This window comes from Diorhabda carinulata, chromosome X, assembly GCF_026250575.1.
Source record: "Diorhabda carinulata isolate Delta chromosome X, icDioCari1.1, whole genome shotgun sequence".
Taxonomy (NCBI): domain Eukaryota; kingdom Metazoa; phylum Arthropoda; class Insecta; order Coleoptera; family Chrysomelidae; genus Diorhabda; species Diorhabda carinulata.
In genome coordinates this window covers 46,092,690-46,104,742 of record NC_079472.1, presented here as the reverse complement: position 1 = coordinate 46,104,742, position 12,053 = coordinate 46,092,690, and the positions used below count along the sequence as shown (strand labels likewise).

The 12,053-nt window shown below is 30.2% G+C and overlaps 1 protein-coding gene across 1 annotated transcript; it reads right to left on the bottom strand.

The window, feature by feature from the left end:
• Positions 1–2,710: 2,710 nt before the first annotated feature.
• Positions 2,711–11,690, bottom strand: LOC130900465 (RING finger protein 10). Its single transcript, XM_057811102.1, has 9 exons — positions 11,289–11,690; positions 9,958–10,351; positions 8,226–8,316; positions 6,937–7,121; positions 6,233–6,726; positions 5,439–5,690; positions 4,127–4,410; positions 3,357–3,603; positions 2,711–2,897 (listed from the first exon to the last, which is right to left on the bottom strand). The coding sequence occupies exons 1-9, from the start codon at positions 11,350–11,352 to the stop codon at positions 2,818–2,820; spliced, it is 2,091 nt and encodes a 696-aa protein (XP_057667085.1). The 5' UTR covers positions 11,353–11,690; the 3' UTR covers positions 2,711–2,817.
• Between the last annotated feature and the right edge of the window lie 363 nt (positions 11,691–12,053).

Sequence of the window (12,053 nt, the reverse complement as noted above, 5' to 3'; positions counted from 1 at the left end):
GAGTCTCACTAAAATGTGATAATGTGTGACAAGGGGTCAAAAGTGTTATATTATTACTAATTGAATTAGTCTTCTATTGGTTTTACACTTGTAGTTTGTTTTTTGATATCTGAAAAATAGGACTTAAAAAAGCACATAAGTTTTTTTTGTTTCAATTTATCCGGTAACGAGTTATAATGTTTACCGCAAAATCACTTTTTTCTTAACCTTATTTATCAATATTTTTCATTGAAAATTTTTTCTGGCATACCTCAGAAATTGTACAATAATATGTAATAAAATTTTATTACTCACGTCGCCGCAAAAAAATCACAAAAATATGCTTTTTTCACTTTTAAAACAATAACGAATGAATATTTGTAAAAAAACGAGGGGTGCTTTGCTCTGTATTTCTCGTACATCAAGTGCTTTTTTCATAATAATACCTATATCTTTCATTCATTATTGTTTTAGATTTATTTCAAAAATTATTTTCATCTTTTTAGTTCGATGTGCTTTAAAATCGCGTTTTTAGTTTATAAAAACACTTATATTAGCTTGAACTGTATGTGGATTTATTTGTTTTCAACTCTACTTTGGACTAAGAGCAAGTGGCTTATTTAATAAAAATTTCGGTCGACAAAGGATCCAAACCTACGATCTCCGTGTTGGAAATCAAGCACTTCGACAACCTTACCAACAACAGCTTTAATGCTCGATACAAGTTGAGTCTTATAGGGGCTAAAATACGATTTGAAGTATGAAATAAACCAATAGTTTATTAACACTTAATTAATAATCGATTCAACCTTATTACTTATGGCTCACTTTAAATAGGGCCGTATTGCTTGTGTGCGTTGTACGCAGACGTCCCTGGATGAATTAGTTTTAGGCGTGTGCCCCAGCAATAAAACGTCGACAGTAACCATTTAAACGTTATAGATAATTCGTTGATTGTCTGTTATCATAAACATAATAATTCTAGACTGCTCAATATCTGTAATTTCTATATTGAAAAATTGTGCCAATTTTTAGAAAGAAACAGCCTCTAATTTAAGGTAGAGCTATATTTCCTCCACTGATCGGTGATTGGTGAAACAAGATAAAGAAGCACTTGACAAAGATAGCTTTACTGTGACTTCCTTTATATCTCACTCTATATTGAAACACGAATTTTATTGAAAAATCAGTCTAGTATTACTTTGTTTATAGTTATTATTATAGCAACTATTTTTGTGAAATAAGTAAAAAACTATGAGCGCAACGAGATTAAAAATGAGCGTGACAATTACACCAAATGGCTACTTTCGGAATTAATTATAATGCACACGTTTTAGGAAACAAAAATGTGATACCTATTAAAAATAATTCAATATTATACTAAATGCATCGGCGCCTTTTCATATATGGAATATAAAAAATTGGGGAGATGATAGTGACAGAATCACAGTTCTCTACTCATAATATTTGAAAGAGATCGAGAATATTCGATTGGGATATTCGTGTTTGTGATGTTTTATATTCATAAAAAATTAGCAATAATCACAACTTTGAATATACAAGGTAATAATAAACATCGCAAAAATAAACGTTTTCGCCGACGTCAAATTTCAGTATTCCAAAATGATCCAGCGCTTTGGCCAACATTCGAATGTGACGTTTCAAGTATGTTATCAATTTGATATGAAAGGCATTATAGAACCAGTGAAAAGTATCATAGGGAATGGCTGCTGCATTCAGTTTCTAAAAATAACAAATTTTATATACTAATAATCGGCAACACTTATATTTAAATAATAATAAAAAATGGATAAGCAGAATCCGAACAAATCTACTATCGACAGCGATACTACTTGTATTATTGAAAATATAACTTTGACATAATAAGCGAGCAAGGTTATGATAATTGTTCAAATATACGCGGTAAAATAGTATATTATTCACTAGTGTATAATGTAGGTTATTATTCACGAGGTGAAGTTTACTGCCACGAGCATAAATCACGAGTGAATAATAATTCAATATAGGCGACTCCTAAAGTATTTTGTTGGAAAATTTTATAACATTATTAAACACTATTTTATTGTAACAAATATTTCAAACAATACATTATTGTTCATTTACACATAGTACATCGTTTTTGAAAATTATAATAATTGTAATCTCAATAATAATCAACACAAAAGTCTATCTATTAGTTTAACATTAACAAATAAGTAACGTTACTAGATGGTATTTCTTTAGTTATTATAAATCCGTTACCAGTTCAAAATTCATATGCCATATTATTCTTTTTTCCGGTAATAAATTACAGTACCTCTAATTTGTGGTGGTTTTAGATAGAAGTCACTTTTATTTTCTCTATCCATTTTTAGTTGATTTTTAATACTATTTGTCGTAAAATATAAAATTTATATTGTTACAAAAAGGTACTTCAGACTGGAGGTCCCAATTTAGAATCTGGTATTAGAAAATTTACTTTTATAAATTTTTTATGTGTCGTAAAAGATTTATTAGTATTTTAAATGATAAATTCATAAAAACCGATTATTCATTAAGAAAACAATATAATATAGCAGTGATTAATGATTCATTAATCACTGCTGTGATTAATGGGTACATATTATTAAGGTCGAGCAAGATTCTATATTAGTTAATGCTATTGAAAATCAAAGAGTACTTTTAAAAATTTTATTCTTTTTAGACAGGGAACACTAAAAAAACACAGCAAAAACTTTTAAGTTTATTAAACATAAAATCCGTAAACATAATTACACACAATTTGAAGTTGAATAAAACAAAAACTACACTATATCATTGTTATGTATTAACAAAAAATTACTTTTCAGAATAAGCCATACCTGTAGCAAATAAAACTTGTTTGGTTTTTTTCTTCTTTTTACCGGGCTGACGAGAGTCTAGAAAAACAAATTCACATTGAATTATTAATGCAACAATAAAATATGGCAGCATATTTTTTGAAAATTTTGTGAATCTTAATAAACACTAGTGGTTTTTGTTAGACCTAATCACATCAGGGGCTTTCTGAGGCAGTTTCCTGTAAAGTGTAACTTGATTTTTCTTAGATACAAATACATTTTGGATCTAATGATATTAAAGCTCCTCAGGAATTCTTTGAAGTGATCTAGCCTAGGAAGTCACCACCAGAGTGCTTTGAATCCGTTCTTATTTCTAACCTTTCCTTCAAGATAGAGACGCTCTGAGACCTCTAGGCCTTATATTCTAAGAACTTTCTCAAAATTATCAACTATTACATGCAAGATTGCGAAGAAGTACTAATAGTTGAATCTGTTACTTGCAAATACCAACACATTTATGGCCAGTACTCAGTAAATAAAACATTTATTGGAACTCACATTCAATGTCTCCTTTTTCTTTTAGTTCGAGAGCCTGAGCTATTGCATCACCAAAACTTCTATTGAAGGATGGAACTGGTTCATAATCATCCGGATCTTCTTCACTTAAACTTGGTCTACGTACATTAGAAAGCATTTTCATTTTTGAGCCAGTAACATTGATTAATTTTGGCGAATTAGATGTGGATGATGTAGATTTTAAATCAGACCAAGATGGTACTGATGGTTTTTTCTCAGTAGCCAACATCTATGAAGAAAGAGATATGTTATAAGATATGAAAATTTTTGCTATCATTGACTAGAAACCTACGAGATGTATAAAACTATATGCAGACAAAAAACTTAATAGTTTAATTTTTTCCAGCTCTATTATAATAATAAGAAAGTTTTTAAACATGATTTAAACAGAGTAAAATAATTTTGCAGCATATCGTTATTGAGGTGTTTCTCTTAGTCCTGCTTTTCAACTAAGAATTGATCAATGTATTTCACCACAAATTTAAATGTAGTAGAGGGGACTGACCATAATTAATTATAGATTATCAATTATGGTTAATTAACCTCACTTTAATCTAGCACTAAAATGTTATAAAATGACTACTAAGCAAGTCACTTATTTACAATTTAGTGCATCAAGTCAAGATTCCATTTAACAGTTCTGAATTTAAGTTTAGTTAGGTAGATCTAAACTTATACATTATTTAATTGTACATATCACACACTGTTTGTTTTAAAAAGCTTTGCTAACTAAAGAATGAAATATTACTTACTTTGGCAAATGAAGGTCCCGCATAACTGCTTTCCACTGAAAAGCTAGGTGTAGGTCCACCTAAATCAGAAGAAGTGTTTTGTTCACTTGGTAAAGTACTTTCAGACTCAGTTCGAAGCCTTGCTTCAAAACCAAATTCGGGAAATTGAATGTTGGACTCTAAATGCAAATTTGGATGAGCATATTTTTTCATTTTACGATTTTCCTCAATTTCAATCCGTTTCTCACGACGTTTTTCTTCTTTCGCTCTTTTTCGTCGCATTTGTTTACGACTTTCAATCTTATCTAGAATTGAACAGAATAATAAGTTTTACTAACATATCGGTATTGTTATTAATTTCATTGTCCAGTCTCAAGAAATGAACACTGTAATGGATCTTATAATCTGCGATACTATAGAAATTTGAACAAATTGATGCTTGTATACATAGGGAATTCTATAGTTTAAAGTTTTTTGATAGTCATTTGAAAATTTACTGTTTGTAGTGCTCTTTATTTAGGCCTCTTTCAAATTTGATTCAATTTCATTCAAATATAAAGATCATCTAATGGAAGTGTTCATTGTTTGTTTCAAAGAAAAATAAGAGCAATGTTTATTTGAAAACAATTTGGCGACGAACTCGATAGAAAAAAAAACTGGATTTTAAAATTGGACCTGGCATTATTTATATAATGTTAAATTACATATATAAAATTCACAATCATATGTTTTTAGCGGCAAACGTCAAATGCAAACATATGTTATGTTTGAATTCCAACCTGATCCAGGCCTCTTTTTGATAAGTTTCAAAATATAAAAGGTTTATGACACAATGTCCAAGCTCCTTGTGAAGATGAAAAATATATCGACATAGAAAAAACCGCTTTGGTTTCGTAAAATTGCACCTCGTTGAACAGGTTCCGTTCACGACCAGACAATATTCAATAACAGTGCTTTGAACAGGCAGTTTGAGGAACGACACTTACCTTTAATACTTCTGATTAACAATAATAAAAATAATTATTGAATAGAATAATTGAAATGAAAAATTCAATTGGCAAATATAAAGCACAACAGTACGCCTATAACGACCAAGCAAAAAGAACAAAGTGTTCGTTTCATTTTGTTTTTTATTCAAATGACATATTGGAAAAGGACAGATAACAGTCAACCTACTTTTAACGCCTTAAAGGAGCCTTTACTTGAGAAACCTTTACAAATCGATTATGGGACCACTTCATCTTTAGTTAAAGTGCCAGTTAATGTGGTATTATGAAACCGGCGGTAATTAACCAAAAAGTGTATTGAGAACCATTAAACCACTATAACTTACCATGAAATTTCTCAAGAGTTTCTTTTGTGACTATAGGAGTTTTTAATTCAATCTCTGCAATTTCAAACTGACAAGTAAGTGGTAAGTGCTGAAGGTATCTCATTCTCTTACGCAAATCTTCAGTCATAGAGTGACACACTTTCTCAACAATTTTACCCGTTAATATCTTTGGACATAATTCTAATGAATTATAACTGTGTTCCAACATATTTGCATTGATAGAATTGAGGTATATGTGTTGACCATCAAACGCTGTAACAAATTTTAAAAACTATACTGAAACTAAAATGATTATGTATAGATTTTAGAATGAATTTATTATTAAATGAGGGGCATTATCTCTAATGAAATGAACATGTTGACTCAACAAGTATAAGAGACATGGAAGTTTCAACACCTACATAGAGATTATAGAATTAATTAAATTTGATACCCAAAACCATTCAGAATATAATAACCAAATCAATATGATATATTTAAAAACCCATTTTGCACATTAAAAACTACATGTTTGTTCTTGAAACTTTCTTTAAAGCATATTAAGTACTTCAAAGATGTTTTCGGAAACTTGATAATTTTCCAAAGTTTAAATTTCACAATGTTCACTATAAAAAACATCCTGTACTCAACACTTTGGAATAAAATAAAAAAATCAAGGTTCATTAACATGGGAAAATATCAAATTTTTTTAGTATCAATTAATAAAAAGTAAAGTAGAAAAGGCAAAAATGCTTAAAGCAGTCGACTTTGATATTGAAATTATTGTATACCAAAAAATTCCCTAATACGCTTACCTTGATAAAAATAATGGATCTTAACAGGTTGATTCTGACTGCAACTTTCTAAATTATTGTCAATAGTTTTATCAAAATGTTTGATATTGTCACTTATTTCCAAATCATGAAAAATTGCTTCAAGGTTTACTTTTGCACAAGCTCCATGATGATCTTTAACATACTCAACATTTTCACACACAGAATCTTCTCTTTCTTTTAACAAAGCCATGGCTTGTTCAATAAAACCTTTTTCGGGACCATCTTCCTCTTCAAATTGATTTTTCAACTCTCTTTTCTCCCTATCTATAATGGCAAGAATATCATCTACTGTTGCGAGAAGCAGTTTTGAATAAACATCTTTGGAGCCATTTTCAGAAAAATTGAACATATAATTTACATCCTTTATTTCAGCATCTGCTGGATATGCTATTAAGCAATCTTTAGGCCTTTTCATTAACCTGAATGTTATGGTATCAGCATTGTTGAGGGTTGTAAAAGGAATTACAACTACACTGTAAAGAAAATGAAAATTTTTAAATTCAGATTCAAACAGATAGTTTTTTCTTTATTCCAACAAAACAGAAATATGATTACTCATTATTCAAGGAGTATAAATACAAGTTTCAATACATAATTTGGTGAGTTCGACATTTTTTATTTTATGTTTTGACATATTATGGTAAGAACTGTAAGTATTCAATAAAAGCAAACTTTTTACATACCTCCTAAGATCCTGTTTATAAATGGTATCAAAACAAATAGGACATTTTCTCGATGGGTTGTCGGACAAAGATAAATAGTGAAGAACACAGGACCAACAGTAGATATGACCACAACGTGTAATTTTGGCTGCCATAGGTGGATAAAGACAGATCGGACATATTGAATATTCCGATACTTGTAAGTTCTATAACAGGTATTACATATAATTAAAATAATTAAAAAAAAATAATTTTTTATTTCTCATAATTTCATTGCTCCGAACAATTTAACAGTTTTAAAAATCATATTGTTTATTAAAAATTGAGAATATTGGAATAAAACACTGGAATATTATGTTCTAATGATGATTTATCTTTATTTCAGGTCTATTTCATATAAAATCAATCAAATAACAGGTATAAATATTTGATGTTTCAACTTACTTCAGTCTTTATCAAAATATAACATATAATCTTAACATTTTATGTACACCTTTGCAATATATTTGTTATCACATAAATAATTGTCCAGCTTTAATTTAATTTTTTTTAATTAAACTTCATAAATGATCCGAGATTAATGTTTTTTAATTTATAGTTAATGCTTATGAATCTTACATTATGCCTCAGTGACTGTTAAGGTATTGACACATTTTGACTTAGACCAATTGACTTGAAATTTTGAATATATCTTGGAAAATACATTATATTTGAAAGTAAATGGGATTTTTTCTTTATATTGCATAGTTCATTTGTTATTATTATTGCTCTGACGATTTTTTAGACAAGTTTTTTATTTTCCACTTAAGAGGAGCCGTCACTAAGATGTACAATAAAATCACGTTTCTGTTACCACGATTTATTTTGTGGTATTTCTGGAAATAAAACCTTAAAAATGTATATTTTTCATCATTTAAGTTGACCAAAGACCTTAATACCAGTTCATTTATACATCTTGATTAAATACTGTTTACACTACCACTTCACCAACACTCACAATTGCACTGTCTGACGCGAGTTCAACTTCAGTCTCTGAGGATAAACTTGGTTATCGAAACGCGCATCAGACAATGTAATTGCGAGTGTTGGTGTAGTTTTAGTGTAAACAGTGTATTTAGTATGAATATCATGAAATTCTAACTTAATTATATTGATGACTTTATTTTTTATCGTTTTAATTACTTTCTAGGAATTTTACAAATTTGGAAATGTTTGTCATATATAAAAATCGCGAAATTACAAGGAATAGTAAATATCTCTTTTATTTTTTGTGGTTAGGTTCTATTAATAAAAAATCAAAGAACACTTACTACTTGTTCAATTAAATTCCAGTCTACTAAAGCATCTGGATTATCCAAGTATTTTTTATAATCACCATTACTATTAACAATGAATTGACAACTAGAACAGAACTTGCAGTTAGAACAAAATTGATATTTTAAGAAAATACTTTGAGGTAAAAGAAAATTACATATCGAACTTCATAATATTTTTTCCCTTCTTCACTTTGTATGTGACGAACAAACGAAACAAATAAAAAGTGGGATAGCTGTCGAATATTATTAAATAGAAATCACATCGCCATATGAGGAAGGTGAAAATGGCGTAAAATTAGTTTCCACAATATCAGGACAATGATTTTAAAAAACAAGTTACCACTACAAGAACGAAACTTACACATGTTTATTCTTGGTAGAAAGACAAAATCGATTTGGAAAGTAACTAGAGGATTAGACAGTAAAAATGAAAAGAAAGATTAAAAATGTGGGGTATCATATACCCTAGTTAACTTTAAAATGCTATAACAATTAGCTAACATACACAAGCTTCGCGAATCCTCGTATATCTTCATTTTATACTTGTTAACGTGCAGCAACGTGCTTATTTCAGTATATAGTGGACTGTCATAGAAGATATATGCATGTTTATTACCGCGTCTTCCTCATTCCCCACCGTACTTCTATTTTTCATCTATTAGGCCATTATTTTTCAAAGTAAGTTTTTTTATCCAGTATGTCCTATGAAGAGGAACAAAAACATCTATTGAAGTTAAGGAAGGAAGCAGAACATTGTTCAAACATAGAATCGGGCAGAAGACCATGTAAGTAAAAGATCTGCAAAATAACTGAAAATATGGATATAACTGAATATGAGGAACATGTTAATGATTTTATTGACATAGATGACTCTATGATGTGGCTTAAGAAATATAAAAACTTAAAAGTAAAGCCAAGATCTGAAAATATGATGACTCATTTGCCAGATGTGAAACTTCTTTTTCAAGATCTCAAAGAACCACTTGAATGTTGGCAACTCCTTTTTAATGGTAGCCATACTATCAGATATTGTAAAATACACCAACCAAAAACTGAGGCAAAAGCTCTAAACTACAGTCATGCAGACTCTCAACATTTCTTAGAGGATATGGCCTTAGATGAACTGAAAGCTCTCATTGACAGTATTTTTCTCACTTCAGCTTCAATAAATGCCTTTGTAGTTGTCAATTCCAATTCTAATACTTTGAACTGACGCAAATTTGTGATAAAATTGGGAAGAGACTTCAACAATTTAAACTTTGACAAATTAAACTGAGGTTTCTTGTAATTTTAAAAAGAAAAATCTGTAAAGACACTAGAATACTCAACTCTGGGCATGAAAAACAGAAGACAGACCTGAAAAAAAGCAAAAAAATATCTGGCAGTTTCTTAATTTGAAAGTGTAACAAAAAATGAACAATAAAAATTTTCGAATATCTAATCAGGATATTTACTTATTTATTTCCACTTTCTATATCCTAAAGTTATCATTTTTGCTACATAATCGCATCCGCACGTACCCATATAATAAAAAAAATGTCACTGTACTAATGCTGGGTTAAGCATAGTTTAAATGATTAGAATATATAACCCAAAAATGATAATAATTATTATTTTATTAATAATGAGTATATTAAAAAAACAAAATTGATGGTAATTACCATCAATTGAGCAATACAAGAATATTCAAATTTACATTGCCAAATTAAAGAATTAAAAAACTTACTTAGCTTGCAAAAATTGTTCTTTATTGTATTTATGCTTTATGGTGCCCATCCTCCGATTACCATTACCACGTCTTCCAGCAGGATAATTAAAACTTCCTCTTGGAGGATAAGAGAAATTTATCAAATTATTATGGCTCTGCTTCTTACTGCCTGGTGAAAAAACTGAACCCAATTCCACATGGTGGATATTGTTATCCTCTTCTAAGCCGGTCGTCTCATTTCGAGTTGTGGCACCTGAATAGTAACCAGTACCACGGGATCGGGGTCTTTTATCAATGGTCTTGACACGTTGAGTCTGTGGTTTTCTAGATACCTCCAATTTTGGGGTAAGACTTGCACCCGTAACTTCGCGGCGACGACTGCCGCGAGGCCACGGTTTTGTACTGACACCATCTAAAATAAAACAATTGATTTTCAGCACATGCAACAAAGTGACAATGAAGATTGGTCAGAATATGATGATCCTCCAATATTGAACAATTTTTAGGGTATACTGGCATTATTGTAGTGCCAAATAATTTGGAGAGTGTGGTTAAAATAGTTCAATTTTCATAGGGACTGGTTTGTTTGACTACATGGCAGAAGAAACTAATCGATATTACTCACAAAATGTTGATAGGTTTTAAGACGTGTCTAGAATAGAATTGAAAAAATTGGGACTACTACTATGCACAAAGTTCGTTAAGATAGTAGGGATAAATATTGGTCTACAGAGGTAACAATTTTTTTGCAAGTGATGAGTATAGATCGTTTCTGATAAATATGGTATTCGTATCATTTTTTAAATAATGAAACTGTATTTTACTTTACAACAAATTTTGGACACATCAAGAGTTGTCATTAGATGAAAGGACCATGCCCTGAAGAGGTTGATTATCACTCAAATTAAAAGATCATCAAATTTGGAGTTATTATTGGGATGGTTTGTGAATCAAAAACGTGATATATATTTTCAACATATGTAAAAAATCTCAGCAGTTGATATGAATGACGAACATTCCTTTCTCATATAAAATTGCACATATTTACACTACTGAATAAATTATTTCAGCACATAATTGATTTTATCAACTTAAGATTTAGATACCATGTTTAATTAATGATCTGAATACCTCAATTATTTTTTAAAGTTCAGCAAATGGGGCGGAAAAAATTTTTACTTCATGTTTTCTCCTCAGATATACTTATGACGAAGTAATGAACTAATTACTCTATATTATATATAAGATAATGGTTTAGTTTTAACTGAGTAACCTGTTGGTTTCCGACTTGTTGACCAATACGCAAATACGTGTACCCCGACCTTGAGACAATCACTAGATATATATACCTTTTTTGGAATCAGTAGTCGAGCCCCTTGCAAGTGACAAATTGCGATTTCCTTTCTTCTCCATCCCTCTGTCCTTCGGTAGTACTTGTAGTTGATTTATTGGAGTTGATAGCTCCTCCACAAGGAGTGGTTACGCACAATTTGAAGGCAGACATTTTAAAAAGCCATGTTTATTAATTCCCAAACAAGAAATAACCGTAAAATAACAAATTTGTCTAAAACTGTAATGACAAAATAGATGGTCAGAAAAATAGGCGAAAACGGTTGGGAGCAGGAAACTCCCCTCGTCGAAAACGACGGTTTACTTGTCGCAAAACACCCTCGCGATTTCGTCGCAAATATGGCGACGGGAAATGATGATTTAACTTTTTTCTTGACAAAAGAATGAATTGTCAAATTATCGACTTGCGCAGAAGAAAATCTGATGTTGCCACATCAATTGGAAAATATTTATTTTGAACGTGACTAATGTCCCATGATATGATATTCAAATGTAAAAAAGTACCTGGAGTTTATGAGCGTCATGATATCTCACGCTCAATTCTGGTAATAAGGTTTATACGGAGCAAGTTTACAAAAGTATTAACCTTCACATTAGGAATTGATAATACCTCTCCGTAATTTGTTATTAAACGTTGGAAAATTAGAATGAGGACAAAGAGTGCAAATAAGTTTTCTCTAAAAATACAATGTAAATTGTCCTGTTAACAGTTCAAAAGGTTTCGGAGCTTTTAAAACATTTATAATATAGTAAACATGAAACAT